This window comes from Vulpes vulpes, chromosome 16 (assembly GCF_048418805.1).
Source record: "Vulpes vulpes isolate BD-2025 chromosome 16, VulVul3, whole genome shotgun sequence".
In the NCBI taxonomy this organism is placed as follows: domain Eukaryota; kingdom Metazoa; phylum Chordata; class Mammalia; order Carnivora; family Canidae; genus Vulpes; species Vulpes vulpes.
In genome coordinates, this window is record NC_132795.1 from 20,026,288 (window position 1) to 20,047,979 (window position 21,692).

Sequence of the window (21,692 nt, forward strand, 5' to 3'; positions counted from 1 at the left end):
CTTCACAGGGACATGAGGACAGCAAGAGTAGGGGTTCAGCCATGGATTTTGGAAACACATGGGCTGAATTTGGATTTGAAAGCAGCTTGCCTGCTCATCGCTTATCTGTCATGTAGCCCCCCACATTTTTTCCGCAATAAAGTAGGGCGAATGAAGAGATGCTGCAGGAGCACCATCTAGCCCAGAGTCACTGCTCAGGAAACGGGCTATAATTAAATGTGATTGAAAAGCTCAATTAATAGAACATTCTGCACAGAGTGGCTTTGGGCCCACATCCCGCTGCCCTGGAGATCCGCATGCCTCCCAGGGGGAGAGCAGGGCTGCTGTTCTGAAAGCCTTTGGTGATAGCCTAAGTATGAAAAACAGCCTTACTGATAGTGGAAAATTCTCCTGAAAGTAGGCAAAGTGTTTCCATCAGATTACGGCCAAATTCCAGGGGGGGTGGAGGAGGTGACAGACAAAACCACTTAGTGTTCCTACGTGGCCCACAAGTTGACACTCTGATCAAGCACTTTTTCTAACACGTGTTCCTGGAGAGCAGCCTTGTTATCTGGGGCAGGGGGGTTGTCTGCTGACCCCCACTCCTGCCTGGGGCCACCCCCCAATAGTGCTTTTTTACATAGCAGCAATAAGGAAAACATAGCATTGTTAATGTCTGGCTGGCCTAGAGCATTTATTCATCGTTCATCATTCATTCATTCATTCATTCTTCTGCGTGAGAGAAGTCAGCAGCCAGTATTCCAGTTAAGAAGACTGTTTGGGGCAGAATTGTGTCCCCTTTACAAAATTCATATATTAAAGTCCTATCCCCAAAACCTCAGAATGTGACTGTATTTGGAGGTAATGTTTTTAGATAGGTGATTAAGTTAAATGAGGGTGAGGCCTAGTGTCCTTTCAGTAAGAGGGCATTAGTGCACAGATAACACATATCAAGGGATGACCATGTGAGGACACAATAAAAAGGTGTTATCTGTAAGCCAAGGAGAGGCCTCAGAAGAAATCAACCCTGCACCCAATTTGATCTTGGACTACCTGCTTCCATAATTGTGAGAAAATAACTAAAGCCATCTGGTCTATGGTATTTTGTCATGGAAACCCTAACAAACTGATAAAGTCCTAATTTTCATTTCTGGGCTTGCACACAAGGATTAGGGGAGAGTGTGGGTGCCTCCTAGGAAGGGCGTTGCATGGAGGTGCTTCCTGTAGATCAGGGCATGGAGGCTGAGTGGTATGGGACATTTGTCACAAAGCCCCCTGTATATTCCTGCCACACATCTGTGACCAACCCTCCAGCTATCACAATTGTACCACCAGAGCAGCCTTCTTAACATCCAAGTCCAGTCACTCTGGTTCATCCCAGAAACTCCACACTAGATGGCCTTAAAAGCTAAAAGTAGCTTTCAGACTGCTTGGGAATGACTCCGGTTTTGGGGACACATCTATTAAGGTGATTTTTATTTTTTATTTTATTTTTTAAAAAGAGTTATTTATTTATTTGAGAGAGAGAGAGAGAGAGAGCATGCAAAGAGAGAGGGAGAGGCAGACTCCCCACTGAGCAGGGAGTCTGATGCAGGGCTCGATCCCAGGATCCCAGGATCATGACCTGATCCCAGGACACCAGAAGGCAGACACTTAACCGACGGAGCCACCCAGGCACCCCAGTTGAGGTGATTTTTAAAAAGAGGCTTATTTCTGCAATTATATCAGTTTAACACTTTAATCCGTTTTGTTATTGCTTAAATAAACACTTGTTAAATGACCCAAATTGTGTTTTATGATTGCCTTTTGAAGAGACAGTAACATAAATTCAAATACATACTGGGTAAGGATGATTTAATTTAATTTAATTTAATTTAATTTAATTTTATATATAGTCTGGAATCAACAATACTCAAAGGTGCCACCTGTGATTTTTTTTCTCTAAAATTTTTCTCAATTTCCCAGTTTCTCATTGTGTGGAAAATCAGGTGCTATCCTAGTTCACTCAGCAAGGCACTGTTAGGACCAACTTCTACAAATATGGACTTGAATTCCTACTCGGTCAGCATTGATTCATAACCTAGAAATTCTGTATTAAGTATTGAAGTGAAAATAGCTTTCTTGGGATTCCTGGGTGGCTCAGGGGTTGAGTATCTGCCTTCTGCTCAGGGCATGATCCCTGGGTCCTGGATCAAGGTCCCACATCAGGCTCCCTGCATGGAGCCTGCTTCTCCCTCTGCCTATGTCTCTGCCTCTCTCTCTCTCTGTCTCTCATGAATAAATAAATAAAATCCTTAACAAAAAATAAAAATAAAATAGCTTTCCTGGTTGGATATCTCCATATCCTCACCTGTAAATAAGAAATTTTAAAGATGATTTCTAAATATCTTCCCACCTGCCAAAATTGTTGGATTCCATTTGGTAAGATGGGCAAATATGTAAGCCTATGCTCCCCATACAGCCCCCTTCCAACCCAAATATTATTTATTTCATTAATAAATGCTGTTGAGTGATTGAATTAATGATTACCTACTGTGTTCCAGGCCCAGAGAACACACAGATAAATATGACAGTGCCTCCTCACACACTGAAGGCGGAGACCCATGAATAAACACATGGGCTGCTCAGTTCAACTTTGTTTTCAGTTAGTTTTACTTATTATGATAATAAAAATTTTAATTTATTTAGTGCCCACTCTGTGTCAGGCATGCTGCTGAGTGTTACATGATGAATCCTCATGCTCATTCTACAAAGCAGGTATTATTATTTTTTAAATTTAAATTCAATTAATTGACATATCATGTATTATTGTTTTCAGAGAGAGAGGTCAATGACTCATCAGTCTTTTTAAAAAATATTTTATATTTTATTTGAGAGAGAGAGCACAAGCAGGGGGAATGGCAGAGGGAGAGGGAGAAGTGGGCTCTCCACTGAGCAGGAAGCCGGATGTGGGCCTCCATCCCAGGACCCTGCGATCATGACCCAAGCCAAAGGCAGACACCCAACCAACTGAGCCACCCAGCCAGGCGCCCCAGTGATTCATCACTCTTATGTAATAGCAAGTGCTCATTATATTGCGTGCCCTCCTTAATGTCCATTACCCAGTTACCCCATCCCCCTTCCTGTGACCCTTAGTTTGTTTCCTTTTTTTTTTTTTTAAAGATTGTTGTTGTTGTTGTTGTTTTTAAGATTTGATTTATTTATTCATGAGAGAGAGAAAGAGAGAGAGAGACACACACACACAGGCAGAGAGAGAAGCATGCTCCCCTTAGAGAACCCGTTGCAGAACTCAATCCCTGAACTCTGGGATCCCGCTCTGAGCCGAAGGCAGGAGCTCAACCGCTGGGCCACCCAGGCATCCCCTCTTAGCTTGTTTCCTATGATTAAAAGTCTCTTATGGTTTGTCTCCCTCTGATTGATTTTTGTCTTGTTTTATTTTTTCCTCTTTTCCTTTATTATTCTGTTTTGTTTCTTAAATTCCACATATAAGTGAGATTATATGATAATTGTCTTTCTCTGACTAACTTACTTAGCATAATACCCTCTAGTTCCATCCGTGTTGTTGCAAATCCCAAGACCCCATTTTTTTGATGGCTGAGTGGTATTCCCGTGTAGATACCATATCTTCTTTATCCATTCATCTATCAATGGACATCTGGGCTCTTTCCATTGTTCGGCTACTGTGGACATTGCCAGAGCAAGTATTATTGACACTGTCTTAAAGATTAGCAAATGAAGGCCAGCAAGTAACAGAGCTTAGGTCTGGTTGACCCCTTGTCATATATATATATATATATATATATATATATATATATATATATATAAATCAAGCTATATGAGCTTTACTGTTTCTGGAATGAAAAGCAGAATGGTGCTATGATTTGATCTCAATGAAAGATAGCAAGTGGGGATCCCTGGGTGGCTCAGCGGTATAGCGCCGCCTTCAACCTAGGGTATGAACCTGGATACTTGGGATCGAGTCCTACATCGGGCTGCCTGCATGGAGCCTGCTTCTTCCTCTGCCTGTGTGTTTGTCTCTGTCTCTCATGAATAAATAAATAAAATCTAAAAAAAAAAAAAAGATAGCAAGTGTTGTTGATTATATTTTCAATTTGGGCATTTAACCAATGTTTATTGTACATCTTCTCAATGTCTATCTAGACACTGGGGATAAAATTAAAAAGCTAAGCATTCTTCTGACCTACTCCTGATGCAGTTTTAGTAAATGAGGAGGAAATGTCAACTCATAATTACAATCCTGTGTAATAGATATAATAGCAAAGGAGTGCTTTGGGATCCCAGAGTGGAGAGCAACTAACGGTGGGCTGGAGAAGTCAGGGAAGGATTTAGGGGCTGAGTCTTAAAGATGAATAGGAATCCACCAGGCAGAAGGTAGAAGGATATTGCAAGCAGGGGGAACAGAACGTGCAAAAGTTTAGGGCTATGCAGAATGATGAGAAATTCTGTGTGGCTGAGTGTAGAGACTGGAGGATGATGCAACCAGCTAGAGAGGTCTGTCAGGGCCATATGAAGCATCCTTTCCAGAATTATCCTATGACTGATGGAGTTTTTTCCAGGGGGACACTGATGGTATAACAAAAGAACCCTGGCTCCAGTGTGGAGCAGTGATTATCAGCCTGGGCTGCATATCAGAATAACATGGGGAGCTTTAAAAAATCCTGATGCCTAATGCTACACACCAGATTAAACAAGAATTCCCAGCAAGGGGACCCAGGCAATGGTATTTAAAAAAGAACTCTCCAGGTAAATCCAATTCAGCTAACGTTGAGAACTACTGGTGTGGAGAAGTCTCTAGAGAAGAAAGAATTGGTGGCTGAAAGGCCAGTTAGGGGACTACCAGGCAAGGTCTGGAGAATACCTCCAGAGCAGTGGTTCTTAAACTTCAGTGTATCAGAATCCCCTGTAAGGCTTCTTAAAATGTAGACTTTCTGGGCCCATCTGCAGCTTCCAATTATGAAGATCCAGGATGGGGCCTGAAAGTTTGCATTTCTAACCATTTCCCAGGTGATGCTGATGCTCTTTGAGAACCACAGGTCTGTGGCCGGCAGTGAAGATGGAGATGGAGAGGGGGAAACAGATTAGAAGATATTTTGGAGGTGAGTAAGAGGAGGATCAGGGAACTGGGCGGATGGTGATGCTGTTAAATGGGAATGGAGAGGACCTGTTCGCTTTGTTTACGATATGGGGGAGAAGACATTTGCACATATAGGACTTGATCTAGTTGTTGGAATAATTTACATGAAGACTCCTAGTTGGCACCTGGCAATACTTTTCTATGAGGAAGATGTGAGGCAAATTCTGAGACAAATCAGGACTTCAGATTTAGCCTAATTCAAGATAGACATGGGACTGATTACCATATACAGCTTGAGAATATATATTACTTCTATTGGAGCCATTTCTTTCTGATGACAGTATGTTTAATCCGTGAAGGACTATGATGATGTTTTGTTAGCCACTCCACAAAAAAAATCCACAGTATTCTTAAACTTGGTTGGTAAGCCTATGTACATCCAAATGTTTAAAAAGCTTCCACTGGTGTTTTCCATTTATTTTCATACATGAATTTGAAAAGCAAATATAACCTTTATTTCATTATTATATTGATAGTTAATATATTTTCTTCTTATTTGTGAGAAGAGTCCGAAGGTCTTTGGCTGAGCCTCAGTTTCTTCAGTGGTAACAAGGGGGGCAGGACTTCAAGGACCCTTCCAACTCCCACATTCCATGAGTTTGCCTTTGACTCTCTGTCAGCTTTGCCAGAAGGATCTCCAGGAGCTGGTAACACTGGGAAAGTTTTTTTTTTGCCCATTTTAACTTAACTTTTTGAGAGTACATTTCTATCAAAAAATAGGCCTATTGTCAAAACTATGTCTTAAAGGTATTTCCAAACTTGTTTCTTATTCCTCAGTTGACAAGTGCTGTCACAGGGCTCCATCACTCTTGGACTAACAGCTACCAATAAACAGAAAATTATTTCCAACCAGCTAACATGCTGTTTACTTTCCAGAAAAATTGCACTTTCCAATCTGACAGTTGATCAAGGGGTATCCCGCTGCTGTCAGCAGGGAGAAATGTTTAAACACAGAGATGGGAGTTTAAACATTTTCTCATTATCACAGAATAAGGGAAAAAAAAAACACACAAATAAATAAATAAGTAAAAATGGCATCCAGACTCTCTAACCCCCTGCTGGGAGCGTAATGAAGCTGTGTCATGTGACCAGAAGGAGTGGGCTTTTATCTCTGGCCCCAGTACCGTTACTCAAGTGACACCTGTCACATGACCCAACTTCGGTCTTTTATCTGCCTTCCCCAGCCACCCTTTTGGGGAATTGTCTTTTCTAGAGATGTGTGGCCCTCTGCGGCCATTGTAGTGGGCTCTGTTAGTACTATTAGCCTGGACTTTTGCATTTCCTGCCTTAAATCCCCTAGATCTTCCCTCACATATTGTTTAAACATAATAAATTACAAAATGCAAAACTAAATTACAAAATGCAAATTACAAAACTAAAAAAAAGATAAATCTCAGAGGACAAAAAAAAAAAATCAGTGCCACTATTTAATACAGGTTTGCAGGAATTGAAATTTGTCTGGAAAGAAAAATATTTATATTTAAAACATCTATCTTTATTTTTGAATGTTTATTAGAGCAAGAGGCTAATAAAACCCAACTATACTTCATTAAAAAAGTGCCTGCAACTTTAACTAGCCAGGCTCACCACAGTGAACCATAGTCACAACCAATCAGAACCAGGTATGGTCACCTTTCCCCACCCCCCACCCCAACTTTATTCTAAACCCCAACTAACCCTTTTATTCTTTAACTTGATTTCTTATTGCCCTCCTAGACTCCTGCCTTACCTTGTTAACTAGAATCCCATGGCCTTGGCACCTTTAATTTCCCTGGTCCTTTTTTCTTCTATTTTACTATGGCTACTACCAGCATGTAACTACTACCACCACCACAACCACCACCATGACCGCAACCCTCCAACCCACAAAATCTAGCCACTAATGCTTTGTCTCCTTTGGTGCTTCTTCTTCTTTTTGTATATGTTCTCTTGGGCAGTCACATCTTTGAGACTTTAAGGACATTATTGTGTGGGTGATGCCCACATATAGCCAGTCCTCATTTCCTGGTCTCAGGTCAGCAGTTATGATGGTCTGATGCATACCTCAAACTTAAGATGTACAAAATGAACACATAACTAATTACCTATTAATTATATAACAAGTTATTCAGGCCCCATACTGGAAAGCTTATAGCCAGTCTTCACTCCCCCACACACCCTGCTCCCTGTGCTCCACAATCAACTGCTGCTTCTCTGTTCAACTGTGGTTCCCACTTCTCCACTTAGGAGAAAGCTGTGACCATTCAGGAATTCACATCTCAGGAAAGGTGATCCCAGATTCAGATCAGGAGTGATTCCTGCCCATTCTAAAGCAGTTCATCAATAACCCTTGCTAGTAATTTAGGAGTAGAGATGTGACAGTCTGATCACTAAGATGTGAAGACAAAAGTGCTTTCTTTGAAAAAGAAACAGACAGGAAGAGATGCCCTCTTCTATAACTGTTGTACCTCCATGTGATTCCTGAAACTGTGGCAGCATCTGGTGATAATGATTTGAACAGTCTGAGAATAAGGCAATGAAGGACATTGAAGATTCAGTGAAAAAAGATGGAAAGAACTTGGGTTGTTGATGTCATTGGCATTAATCAATCTTGGAACCACTTACTTATAATATTTCATATTATATGAAATAATATCATGGATTTAACCATTGAATTTATTATACTAATAATCAATAATAAATTTATTAATCAATTTATTCTTTCAATTCTTTCCCTTTCAATTAAAAAAATATCCTATCCCTTCTGTATTTCCCTCACACAGGGCTATCTTATTTATGTTTATTTATTTATTTTTAATTGAAGTATAATTAGCATGCAGTGTTATACTTGAGTTATCTTGTTTTCACCCCTTTGATTGCCTGCTCAGCAAACTCTCACTTCTAGACAGAGATTGACTGCCATCTCCTCCATGATAGGACAGATGGATATGTTGTCACTGGATCTTATATTTATCTCCATCTAATTCTCCATTAGACTATAAAATCCTTGGGGGAACTTTACTTTTTGTATTTCTAGTGTCTAGTTGGTTGTTGAATGAGTAGATGGGAGAATTATTTTATATTTGGATTCAGTTTGGGGGTCCTACAAAGTTTTTCTTATAATATTCAATGAGCTCTTACAATAGAAACAATTGTTTACAAGGATGTTCATAAGCTTGAATGAATCATTACTGAGCATCTAGGATCTTATACCAGGTTCCCATTAACCTACTTAGGGATACAGAGGACTTAGAAGTAGAAAATATGAATAAGTTAGAGAGGATGGATTAAAAACTACTGTGAGAATTCATTTATGAAAAGTCTCAAGAGTAACAAGGAGGTGTCAATCCTCTGCTAATGTACCTATAGGAAAAGACCTCTGAGCCTGCTAGTTCTAAGGAATGTAACTACCCAGAGTGATTTATTTTCTTCCAGAAGATAATCTCCACTGGACACTGCCAGAAATTTTTAGAAAGGTGACAATTTTTGAGAATAACTCCAAGGTGGTATTAGATGCATACTTAAAGTATCAAGAAAAGTAAGAAGGTATCATTACCAACTCTCATTAAAGTGCTACTACTGTATGTCATAACTGTTCAACAAAGCTTTCTGCAATGATGTATATGTTCTATAGGTGCATTGTGCATTATGGTAGTTACTAGCCACGTGTGGCTCTTGATTTCTTGAAGTGGTTAGTGTGGCTGAAGAACTGAATTTTTAACTTAATTAAATTTAAATTTATACATAAATAGTCACATATAGCTTGTAACTATCATGTTGGACAGTGACCCAGTACTAGTCAGGATATGCTAGGTTATACTGAGATAACAAATATTACAAATATGAGTGGCTTAAAACAAAGTTTTCTTTCTCTTTCTCATTATATATTCATCATATGTCATCTGGGACTCTGTTCTATGTCTCCTCATTCTGGGGCCACCCTGAATACCGCTAGTCACTGTAACAGAAGGAAAAAATAAAAAGATCTGGAGGGTCTTGCACTGGCAATGAAATTAATGCATGGCTCAGAAATGATACATATCCCTTCCACTCATAGTGCTGGTGAGCACTAATCATACAGCCTTATCCACTTATCAGAGAGCCAGGAAGTAGATCCAATTATGAGCCTGGGAGACAGAAATATTAGGTGAGTAAGCATTAGTGACTAAGCATCCTTAAAATAACTAACACATCAAATTGAATTATAAATTATGTATTTAAAGGTCAGGTGTCTGTCTATACAAAAGAAACAACAAAAACATGGGAAGAAAAAATATGCATAAACACCAGGAATGCTCCTTTTACAAAATTAAGGAGAAAGACTGGAATGATGTTTTGTTGTTTTATATATAATTTTTATTAAGTTTTTGAATAGGCAGATCCACTATTAAAGGAGAAAAAGAATAAAGCACAAGCACGATTTATTTTCCATTATAATTAAAAGGAATAGTTTTGTCAATTTCTACTTTAAAAAAATCTTTAAGATTATTTATTTATTTAACGAGAGAGAGAGAGAGAGAGAGAGAGAGAGCGAGCACAGGCAATGTGGAAGGACAGATACAGAGGAAGAGAGAGAAGCAGACTCCCTACTGAGTAGAAAGCCTGCCAGTAGGGCCAATCCCAGGACCCTAAGATCATAACCTGAGCTGAAGGCAGATGCTTAACTGAACCACCCAGATGTCCCTTAAAAAAATCTTTTTTTTTTTTTTAAGATTTTATTTATTTATTCATCAGAGAGAGAGAGAGAGAGAGAGAGAGAGAGAGAGGCAGAGACACAAGCAGAGGAAGAAACAGGCTCCATGCTGGAGCCCGACATGGGACTCAACCCCGGGTCTCCAGGATCACACCCTGGGCTGACGGGGGCACTAAACCTCTGAGCCACAGGGCTGCCCTCCTTAAAAAAAATCCTAAAAAAACCCAAAAGTCTACCTGTTCCTGCAATAATATGATCTTACTATAATTCCATTTATAGTCCACAGCTGTTCAAAAGTCTTTATTCAACCATTTTGGGATTGAATGGGACCCTAGAAGTCAGTTATTTTAATCTGCAACATGGGGATCCCTCCTACAGCTTTCTATATCTTCTGGGGTCAGAGAAAGTCCACTACTGTCATGGGAACTCATTCCATTGGTGGACAAGTGAGCTTTCCGTGTATTCACCTTAGCTCCACAGCCACCCAGTAGAGGGCCAGCCTCTTTGCTCTGTGAGAACCCTCAGTCCTCTGGAGAGAGTTTCTTTGCTCCCTGGGTTTTCTCTTTTTGGGCTCTTCCTCCTTGTGCCTTGGTCTTCATGCCCTCCTCTCTCCGAGTAGGCCTTCTTAGAGCATGCAGCACAGAGTTGCCATTAGGGGTGGGGAAAAACACAGACTTTGGGGACAAAGAGTCTGATCATTAAATCTACTTAAATTTGGTTCTGTGTTCTTCCTTGCAAAATAATTACACCTACCTTCTAGTCTTATGAAGAGGATTAAACAGAGTTAGATCTGAAAACTAATAGATGCACAGTAAATATTTACTTCAATATAATTTTTCTTTTTTTTAAGCTTTTATTTTATTTTATTTATTCATGAGAGACACAGAAAGCGAGAGGCAGAAACACAGGCAGAGGGAGAAGCAGGCTCCATGCAGGGAGCCCAATGTGGGAGTCAATCCCAGGACTCAGAGATCACGCCCTGGGCCCAAGGCAGGCGCTAAACTGCTGAGCCACCTAGGTACCCCCAATTTTTCTTTTAAAGTGGGATGGGGGCAGCCCAGGTGGCCCAGCAGTTTAGCGCCGCCTTCAGCCTAGGCTGTGATCCTGGAGACCCAGGATCGAGTCCCACGTCAGGCTCCCTGCGTGGAGCCTGCTTCTCCCTCTGCCTGTGTCTCTGCCTCTCTCTCTCCGTGTCTCTCATAAATAAATAAATAAAATCTTTTTGTTTTAAAGTAGGATGGGTAGATAAGTGATAATTTAGATGGGACCTAATCAATGTAAACTATTTCCTTTCTCTGGGACACCATCTTATTATCTCATTTATATCACCTAAAAGTATTGGTATTATCTTTCATGGGCAGCCAGACACATTGTACTTAAAAAGTACCAATTTCCATTAAGCCACAGCCTTACCTAACTTGTTGACATTTTAAATCTAAAGTGTAAGAAATTAAATCAGATAAAATTTTTAGGAATAAATGTTGTACTGGTTTGTTCATTAGCTTTTAGGGTTTTTTTGTTTGTTTGTTTGTTTTTAATAGACTTTGTTTTTTAGAGCAATTTTAGGTTTACAGCAACATTTAGTAGAAGTTACAGAGACTCTCCCCTCCCCCCAAAAAAGCTAGAGACTTCTCATATACCCCCTTATCCCCACACATGCATAGCCTCCCCCTACCAGGATGGTACATTTGTTATAATTTTTTACTTTTTTTTTTTTACATTTGTTATAATTGATGAACCTGCATTGATACATTATTATCATCCTAAACCCAGAGTTTACGTTAGGATTTGTTCTTGGTGTTGTACATTCTACAGGTTTGGACAAATTATAATCACATGTATCTACTATCATAGTATCATCCTTAGTTTCACTTCCTTAAAAATCCTCTGCATTCTATTCATTCCTCCCTCCTAAACTCCTGGCAACCACTGACATTTTTACTATCTTCATAGTTTTGCCTCTTCCAGAATGTCATATAGCCATAATCATATAGTATGTAGTTTTGTTTTGTTTTTTAAGATACTATTTATTTATTTGAGAGAGCGAGCGAGCACAAGTGGGTGGAGGGGCAGAGGGAGAGGGAGAAACAGACTTCCCACTGAGCAGGGAGCTGGCCGGGCTCCATTCCAGGACCCTGGGATCATGACCCAAGGCAGATGCTTAATTGACTGAGCCACCCAGGTGGCCCCAGTATGTAGTCTTTTCAAGTAATATTCATTTGAGGCTCCTTCGTGTCTTTTCATAGCTTGATAGCTCTTTTTTTTTTTTTTTTTTTTTGTGGTGTGTGCTGAATAATATTCTGTTGTACCACAGTTTGTTTATCCACTCTCTCACTGGAGGACATCTTGGTTGTGTCCAAGTTATGTAGGTTTTTGTGCAGACATGTTTTCAACTCCTTTGTGTAAATACCAAGGAGCATGAGATGATGGTTGGATCATGTGGTAAGAGTATGTTTAGTTTTGTAAGAAACTGCCGAACTGTCTTCCAAAGTGGCTGTACCATTTTGCATTCTAACCAGCAATGAACAAGAGTTCCTGTTGCTCCACCTCCTTGCTGGTATTTGGTGTTGTCAGTGTTCTGGAACTTGGCCATTCTAATAGGTATATAGTTATACATACACGTTAACTTTTTTAAATTTAAATTTTTATTTTTGTTTTAAAGATTTTATTTATTTATTCATGAGAGATAGATTGAGAGAGAGAGAGAGAGAGGCAGAGACATAGGCAGAGGGAGAAGCAGGCTCCCCATAGGGAGCTCGATGTGGGACTCTATCCTGGGACTCCAGGATCACACCCTGAGCTGAAGGCAGATGCTCAAACACTGCGCAACCCACGTGTCCCTAAATTTAAATTTTTTTAAAAAGACTTTATTAATTTGAGAGAGAGCAAGCACGAGTGGGTGGAGGGGCCGTGGGAGAAGGGTGGAGGGAGAAGGTGAGGGATAAGCTCCAACTGAACCACCCAGGTGCCCCTGTGCATCAGCTTTTAGCAAGGTCTCAGTCTTTTGAATCACAATCCAATGCTAAATATCAGCTGTGTCTTCAAGATTTGTGTATTTTACAGATCTGAAAGGTATGTGATTTTTGGAAAGATCACACACATTGGAGACAGCCAGACCTAGTTTGCGTCTTAACTCTGGTATGGATGAGTTATTTAACTTCGTTGAGTCTCAGTTTCCTCTTTTGTAAGACAGAAGTAATAATAATAATTACTTATATTAGTGAGTTATGTGAATAAATTCTGTACTTTCTCTGATTTTATTCAAGTGATTAATACAAATATTTGACCAGAATGGAGCTTAAGACTGTACCTTGTACCACACCACTACTGGCTTTTCCCTAAGTTGAAAAACCATTTTCACTGAGCACATATATTTTCCCCATAATCCAGTCCACACAGTTTCATATTCCAGTTGTATTTGGAGTTTAGTCAAATACCTTACTAAAATCAAATAGTAAGGTAGATTTTTGGGGGCCACTTGTATGCAGTTTTTCTCTTTCCATCTCAGACTTTGCATCCATAGGTATTATTCTTTTAATTCTTTTTTAATTAGTTCTTCCTCATTCTTCTAAAGGATATATAGAAGTCTCTGGTTTCTAGGTTACTACATTTCCTGAGTAGATGATCCCTGGATGAAGTAATTTGAGTTTCCCTGGCTTCTTTTAGAAGGAGTCATTGTAGAAAATGATACATGTGTTAGCTGAGACAGATCTCTCCTTTTAACTGAGGGTTGTGTGTGTGCACACATGCATGTGTGTCTGATGGTGCAGCAGGGCTTGAATTACATCTTTGGAACTCTTTGTTCTCATCTATCTATTCAGTATTTCACCATCAAATCAGAGTTTAGGTTCCTCATCGCTTATGTTATCATCACTGATAAACGGGATTCAGTAGAAGCAGATAGCCAAAAAATTTAAATCAAAGCAGGAGTTCAACCCAAACTTCTAAAACCCAGCAAGAGTGGAGTAGTAGTGTTTTGATAATCCAGTTAATGAAGAAAGAAGCGCCCCCTAGGAAATCTTAACAAAGAGTCTAAAGCAAGTCCTTTTGTTGACAACTTTATCCAAGAAACCATCTTCCCTGAGACTCTTCTGAACTTTAGACTAATCCTCTCCTTGCCACAGAAGTCCTTTTGTTGGGGGAAATTGTAAGTGAACACAGGAGGGACAGGCCTTGTAAGCACTAGCTCTGTCTCCAGATTCTTTTAATTGTTAGCCTTTCATCTGGCCTGTAGTCCTTCTGGCCCATGGATCTCTCTTTCAGATCACAAAATAGATGAACATATTCAGAAATCCTCTTCTCAATTTTAGCCTATTGTCTAATTTTTGAGCCAATCAATGTTAAATGCTACGCAAACGACAACAGCAATAATTATTCATTGCTTTGTCTTCAAATATCATGTCTGTTACCTTGGACCTCATATCTACAATATTCCAGATCACAGGTGATGGTATGAAAACTCTAGTCCATTGTGCAGTTAGATTTGAAGCTTCTTACTACGGCAAAGCAAATTAAAACTGAAACAGCAGTCATGTAGCCCTAAAAGCAAATGAAAAATAAACAAAATCAAAATATATGAATCAGATTGAGTAAGGAAAACCTATTCAACATTAGTGCACAGTTATTGATGGAATTATATATAGAGATAGAAAAGGTAATAATAAATTATAACAGAGACTGTGTCTTACCCCTGCTACTAAGAACCAAAAGAGCTTTAAAAAATAATAAAAATCAATCTCCAGATATACAAGCTGCAGTTATACCATCTCATACCCCATTGTTCAAAACATGCCAAGCTTTGAAGTAATATGCATATAGTGCCTGGCACACAATATGTACCCAGGAAATTTTAGTTCCCTTCTATTTCTCTATTGTAGAGATCATTGTACATTTTTTTCCCATTCCTGAAACTGACATTTTGAGGATCTTATAAGAGCTTTAATTTTGAGGTATTGCTGCCAGTTACAAGTCCTAATATCCCAATTTACATTTTGAATCTCCTGAAAAGTGAATATTTTAACATAAATTCAATTTAGTGGAAAAGGTTTACAGGCCCCAAGTGTCCATATGATTACCTTTAGTCTGTTTAACTACAGCACACCCAGATTTTGCTGATCCCAAGCCATTTATTAAACAGTTTAATTGCTCTAGATTCTCCCTATTGTGATTCATCTCCTACGGGTTTTATCTCCTTACATTAATACCAAGGGCCTAGGGATATCAACGAGGTTACTCCAATAGAGGCTAAATCTGCTTCCTCCCTCTCTCAATTGCTGGCACAGGCGCCAAGTTTGACATGCTGCATTTAATTGACCTTCCCTGGTGACCATTTTTTATCTGTAGGTAACAATCCTTTGTGGAAAGTCTCTGAAGATCAGAGAGGCAGGGTTATCGCCTCACTTTCTGATTGCTTAGTAAAATAAAATAATGACAATATCAGAAGTAATAGTAATGCTAATGGAACACCACCATCTGAGACCACTTCCATTAATGTCTTTGATAATTTTATGAAGGGTAAATCCTCCACTTTATAGAATGTAGCTTAGATACACCCTATGCTTATAACTAGTGGGGTTTCAAGTGACATAATTACACAGCAAAATCTCTGCTTTAGGAAATATTGTTTCCTAAATATTGCTTTAGGAAATCCCAGGGGCTTGGGAAATACCATATTATTGTGTTGCCTGTTGTAAAATTGTGTCTTGTCAAAATATACAAACTTGGATATTGCATAAAGTGCTCTGAGGAACAGCTATAATTCTAAAGTTCCCTGACTTTTCCAAATTTCTAAATACAGTGATTTTAGAAAATCCAGAAGGCAAACAACTCTGATATGTACATGCGTTTAAATATCAATAGACAAAGAGAGATCCAAGAGAAAGTGGTAAAGAACTGAATCCTGTCATGTGGATGAGGTTACAAGGGGGCAGGTGTGGGGAGCATGTCAGTAGTTACCATCTAGGCCCCAACAGTTCTGTTAGGAAGCATGGCCAAGTTGTGGTTGCCAAATGGGTGGTCAAATCACAGTCTAGCACTTGTGGCTTGGGATATAGCCAGGTCACCTAAAGGGCCAGTTGATTGGCTGGCTTTGTGTGTGGGTCCCACCTTGTTTCCTCTATCTGGATTACTGTCCCCTCTCCCCACTGTGGAAGGCCCAGTATGGAAAGTGCTCCTGTAACATCTAGGGGTGCCTATACTTTAACGGCTTTTGGGGTTGTTCCACCTGGCTTCCTGTGCCTCCCAGAACTCCTTTTAGGGTATGGTCATGTCAGAAGAATCCTCCATACCACCCTTCCTCCTAAAGATGACCTTAGAAGGCTGGGTTACCCTGGGCTGATTGAGGAGAGTAGCTGTGTCTGAGACACTGTGGATGGTTCCCCCATCAGGTCCTTGTGTTCCCCAAACTCACTGAGAGAACTCCCTGGAATCAACTGTGCAGAGGGGTAGCCTAAGAAGCCGGGAGCAGGCAGGACTAGATTCTCACACGCATCTAAAATCATCTCCTGGGTGGGGCCAGGCCCTCTCTGGTACTTGGGGGCAGGCCAGGTATAATTTGCACCACCATGGTGACCAACTATCCAGGTTTACCCAGGGCTGTGCCAATTTTAGCACTGAATGTCACACATCCCAGGACACTCCTCAGTCTTGAGCAAATGGGGATGGGTTTTGAGCTCTGATTTGTCCTATCAGCTGATGGAGAGAGAGAACACAGTTTAGGGAATGTAACATGCCAGTGTGGTACTTTATTGTACGTGTACCAGTTAAAGGCCTTATAATGACTCATAAGTTTTGTCTTAGGAGTCTTCTCCTCTGGGAGTGAAAGAGACAGGTGATGTACATTACCATCCTCCTTTCACAGCCCAGAGGCTAGGCCACCTGTCCCTAGAGTGGGAATAACGAGAAAGACACAGCACAGAGGTGCTCTGAATCTGTGAATAATGTCCTCTCCACCTGGCGGTGATGGATTTTCAGTTCTATTCATAAGGAGGCTCACTGTTGGGACCACTTACCTGAAAGGATGTTGGTGATGTCGCTCCTTCTTTTCACCAGCATTTGCTAAACTGGGCTGGGTGGTGACCTTTCCGGTAGGAGACCAAAAGGTCACACATCTCTGGCTTTAGCCTCACTCCTGAAACTGTAAACAAAGACTCCTCTGTAGGGAAGAAAAGAGAGAAGCACAAACATATTATTTCCTGGAATGTTTCATGGTGTATTTTTAATGTCTGTTGTAATATTTGTCACCTGCAGAGACATCAAAACACAACCAATAATTTATACTGACTCATGGGCAACTCGCTTTACTGAATCTACCAATAGTTGTCAAGTGCTTTTTTTTTTTTTTTGTCAAGTGCTTCTTATTTGATTCAATTCAACACACATTTATCAAATGAGCACTTGGGTAAGGCGTTATACTGTTGAAGATTCAAAAGCAGGAATAGGACTGGGGATATACACACTAACCAGGGCTGAAGGTGAGGTGCAAGTAAAGAATTAGGATGGCCTCTCTCCTGTGTCCCCCAGGGAGCACAGGAAAAGCATGGACAAGTGGCCTTTGAGCCATGAAGGTTCAACAGTCAAGAAATTCTAGGGAGGATATTGCTGGCTGGTGGGGGCGGGGGGAGGGGGGCAGCATGAGCTAAGGCAAGGTGGAAGGAAAGTGTCTGAGAGAATTGCAAAGTAATCTTGCACAGTTAGAGCAAGACAGACTAGTAGATGAAGTAGGAAAAATGAGTCGGAACCAGATAGTGAAGGGAGTAAATATCAAGCCAAGGAGTCTGGACAGTAGTCCCAGCAATGGCAGGTAATGGGCATCATGCTGGGGCTAGATGTGCTTTGGAAACTTTAGAATCCTGGTGCATTACTTACATTAGGCAATCTATTTAAATAGACCCTATGGTACAACTTTTGTAAATCAAAAGAAATCGAAATATATATACATAAATACATAAATATATAAATGTATACGTATATAAACATACACACGTACATATATAAATATATATATTGTGTATGTATGTGTGTATACACACACACACACACACACACACACACTACCTTTGCCCTCTGATTTATGTATTGGGTTAGTTCAGTTTGCTGGCAGTTTGGTTGTTAAGTGAGTGTTATTCTTGGGTGCTTACTATGCTAAAGTTATAGGTCAAATCCTTCCAAGGTTAACATTTTAAGGAGCTCATCTGCAAAATGGGGATAGTAAAAGCTCCTGGCAGATTTCTGTAAGTTTAAAGGAGATAATATGGGAAACATCGCAGGTTGTTCTTGATACACTGTATTTTTAATAAGCAGCAGCCTTTGTTCCAAGCCATCAGCATAGATACCACCTGGGAAAAACAGCAAGAGGCAACAGCCACATTGTCACCAAAGCACATCCGCAAACCTACATCGGACATCCTTTCATTTGGGCATTGCTTTTCCAAGGCTCACAATCTGTGCCAACCCGGGCTGCCGTAAATATTACACAATTTAACAGAGAAGCTTCTAGCTTTGGCACACCAAAAACATAAAATGCCTTAATATTATTTGCTGGAGGGTGCTCACACCCAAAGAGAAGAAAAAACCTGCAGGACCATCTCTGCCTTTATAGGCCTACATATCTGCCTTGGATGCCATGAGTAGTCTTGTGTCCTTGCGTCCAAGGCCATGAGTCCTTGCGTTTAGATTGACACACTTGCTAGGCTATAAAGGGGAGACATCAAGTTTTGTTGGTTGCATAATACATTCTCACAGGTACATTATAATACACAATTTCGCATTCATTTTTTTTCTAGTTCCTGTCATAGCATAAATAAACAGCTAAAATAGTGTGGGAACTTCACAGATTACTCTTAAATCAACTCAAACCCAAACCACTTGGGAATTTCCATCAGGGAGAAGTGTCCTCTTGCCTTGGGGACAGTGGCATGAAGATTTCCCTCAGGCCTCCTTGTCCCTCAAAAGTAGCAGCACCTCAAAAGCCAGGGAGGAGGGAGGAGGGAAAAAGAGAGGGGGGGAGGGGAAAGAAGGGGAGATGAGGAGGAAGGAGGAAGAACTGGTGGCTGAGAAAGAAGGGAGAAAAGGGAATTGGAGTGGTGTAAGAGACGGAGAGGGAAAGTTGGGGACACAGAGAGAGAGACACAGAGAGAGAAATAGTCCAGTGAAACAGTGTTGGGAGGGGAACCAGTTAATCAGAGGGATTCCAGTTTGGCCTGGAACTGCCCGACTCTACTTTGGACTCATAAGAAAAGAAAACAAAAACAAGAAAAAGAGAAAAAAAAAGGAAGAAAGAAAAAAAAAGAAGGAAGAAAGCAGCCGAGCGGTTCTCCTGCAGCGATCCACAGATGCAAAACCTTCCATTCGACTGACTCCTCATTAGCTTACTGAATCTGACAGCATAATTATCACAGCTGCTTCGCACTTAGAATAAATAAATACGAAAGTGGGTGTTTAAAATTTTTTGAGAAGGGAAATTCAGTCATCTAGACAGTCAGTAGGACAAGTTTATTTAAAACTTTTAGATTCTTCTGTATTTAGATCATTTCAGAACGAGATAATGAGAGAGTTGTCTTTCAGGCTAATTGAGTTCCTAAGCTCCTGGCTGTTGGCTGTCACCCCTTTCAAACTTTAACTTTCCTTCCTTTAGAAATCCGATCCTGGTGTCTCCATTTACTCTTTCTGGGCTGATAACCCAGGGAAGGCTGGGCGCACTGCGCTGCAGAAAGTGACTTAATGGGATTGAGGGGCTAAACAACCTTTCAAAGGAAACAAGATAATCGAATCTCTTTTACTTGCCTGTAATGGCTAAAAGAGAAAGCGCGAGTTGAAGAGAAAGCTTGGAAATGGAACCAGAGTTTCAAAATATCTTGTCATTTCCCCGTCACGTGGCTTTTGCACGCCCCTTACACACCAGTGTAATCAGTGCATCAGCTGGAGTCGCTCGGTGCAGGGCATTGAGCATGGGCCCCGCGCCACCTTAGCTCCTGGGTCTGCCTGTATATGGGCTTCGGATCTTCAAAGGCCACAGGACCCCACGGTGCCACTTGCAGCTGGGGGTGCTAACTCACGGAGTGCACTTAAAGCTCTGACTGGGGGCGCAGCACATATGCATTTCCGATTAAAGCAGATGATCGCTCCTTTTAAAATTAATTAGTGCCTATTTATCTTTTCCTCTCCCTCCCACCTCTCATTCTCCTAGGACCGCATTTATGTGAACCCTTGCATTCAGTGAGTTAAAAGATTTCTAAAATAAACATTCTGTCAATCTGGGGTAAAGGAGACTAATGTTAACCCATTGTGTAGGCTGAGAGATGGAGGTTTCTGAAGGCCAATAAGGCACACCACGTTGGAAAAACTGGAGAATGCAGGTCCTTTAACTCTCCTTCCAGGGCCTGGGCTCCCCGTACCATTTGCCCTACCTCATTCTTTTAAACAATAGATGCAATATAACGTGGACGTTAAAGAAAACTTTGAAAAAGAAACAAAAGTCACCCGGGATCCCCCTAAGTTCCCAAAGCATTTTTATTTTTGTATGCTATCTTTCAGTTTTGTTGATGTGCAAAATACATTTTCACAGGTAGATTCCAATACGCAGTCTTGGATCCTGCTCTCTTTTAGCTCATTTCCTAATAGCATAAATATATCCATATTACCTCACACCCTTGGGAATTATTCTAAATGGCTACATAGGACTATATGCAGAGTCAGTATAACAACATGATCCAACCTGTTCTCTAGTGTTGAATATTTAGATTCTTTGTTTTTATTTTATAAGTTTGAAAATAAAATTATAGACAACACTGCAATGAACATTTTTATGCATCTAGGGTTCTTTTTTTTTTTTTCCTGTTCAATTGTTTCTTTGAATAATTTCCAGAAACCAAAGGATAGGGTTGAAGTTTGTCACCATTTTTATGGCTCCTGATACATATGCCATAAGGCTTTGCGAAGGTTACTCCATCTTACAACACCATCAGCAGAAAATCATTTTACTGCAATCTCACTAATACTGGGAGTCATTAGGCTGAGGGGAAAAAAATAACTTCTTATGAGTTAGTTGTATATATTTAATTACTAGTAAGGCTATCTTTTTGTTCCATGTGTTGGTACTTTTTTTGCTTTCCTTATGTAAAATGCTATTTTAAACCTTTGCCCAATTTTTTGTTGGACTCCTGAAATTACCTTATAAAACTGAATGAGTTATAGTAAAACAAGAAAAGAACCACTATTGATTAAGAAATCTTAAAATCCAAAGGTGACTGTGTATTACAAAACAAACCCAAAAAACAAAACAAAACAAAAACAAAAACAAAACAAAAAGAAAAGAAAAGAAAAAGAAAGGGAACATAAACCAAGACAAGATGACATTGAGGATTAAGGAAGAAGGCAGTGGTATCTCTATTAAATCTCTATTAAATCAAGTTGGGGGTGTCTGGGTGGCTCAGTCAGTTAAACTACTCATTCTTGGTTTCTGTTCAGGTCATGATCTCATGGGTCATGATCTCATGGGTTGGGTGGGGGGATGGAGTACCAGCTGGGCTCCCCGGTCAGCAGGGAGTCTGCTTGAAGATTCTCTCCCTCTGCTCCTTCCCCTACTCGTGCACTTGTGTGTGTGCTCTCTTTCTTTTTTTTTTTTTTTTTATTTTTATTTTTATTTTTATTTTTATTTTTTTTTGTGCTCTCTTTCTTTTTAAGTAAATCTTAAAAAAAAAAAATGAACCTTCTTAATTCTGAGATATTAAATATATTACCTGGGGGCAAGTGCAATCTTTCTTGGGAAGGCTCTAAAACAAACATAGATAGAACGTGAAACAATAGAAAGGTCACAGGACTGGGGGTACAGACCTTGGTTCTAATCCTAGTTTTGCTACTAAGTTCCCATGTAATCTTTAGTAAGCA

The 21,692-nt window shown here is 40.2% G+C and overlaps 1 protein-coding gene across 1 annotated transcript in view; it reads right to left on the reverse strand.

The window, feature by feature from the left end:
* Positions 1-12,448: 12,448 nt before the first annotated feature.
* CDK15 (cyclin dependent kinase 15) overlaps positions 12,449-21,692 on the reverse strand; it is an 80,976-nt gene continuing 71,732 nt past the window's right edge. The window contains exons 13-14 of the mRNA XM_026002474.2: positions 16,817-16,959; positions 12,449-14,345 (exon numbers count right to left, since the gene is read on the reverse strand). Of these exons, the coding sequence (XP_025858259.1) occupies positions 16,850-16,959 (110 nt within the window). The 3' untranslated portion in view covers positions 12,449-14,345; positions 16,817-16,849. The remainder of the gene's footprint in view (positions 14,346-16,816; positions 16,960-21,692) is intronic.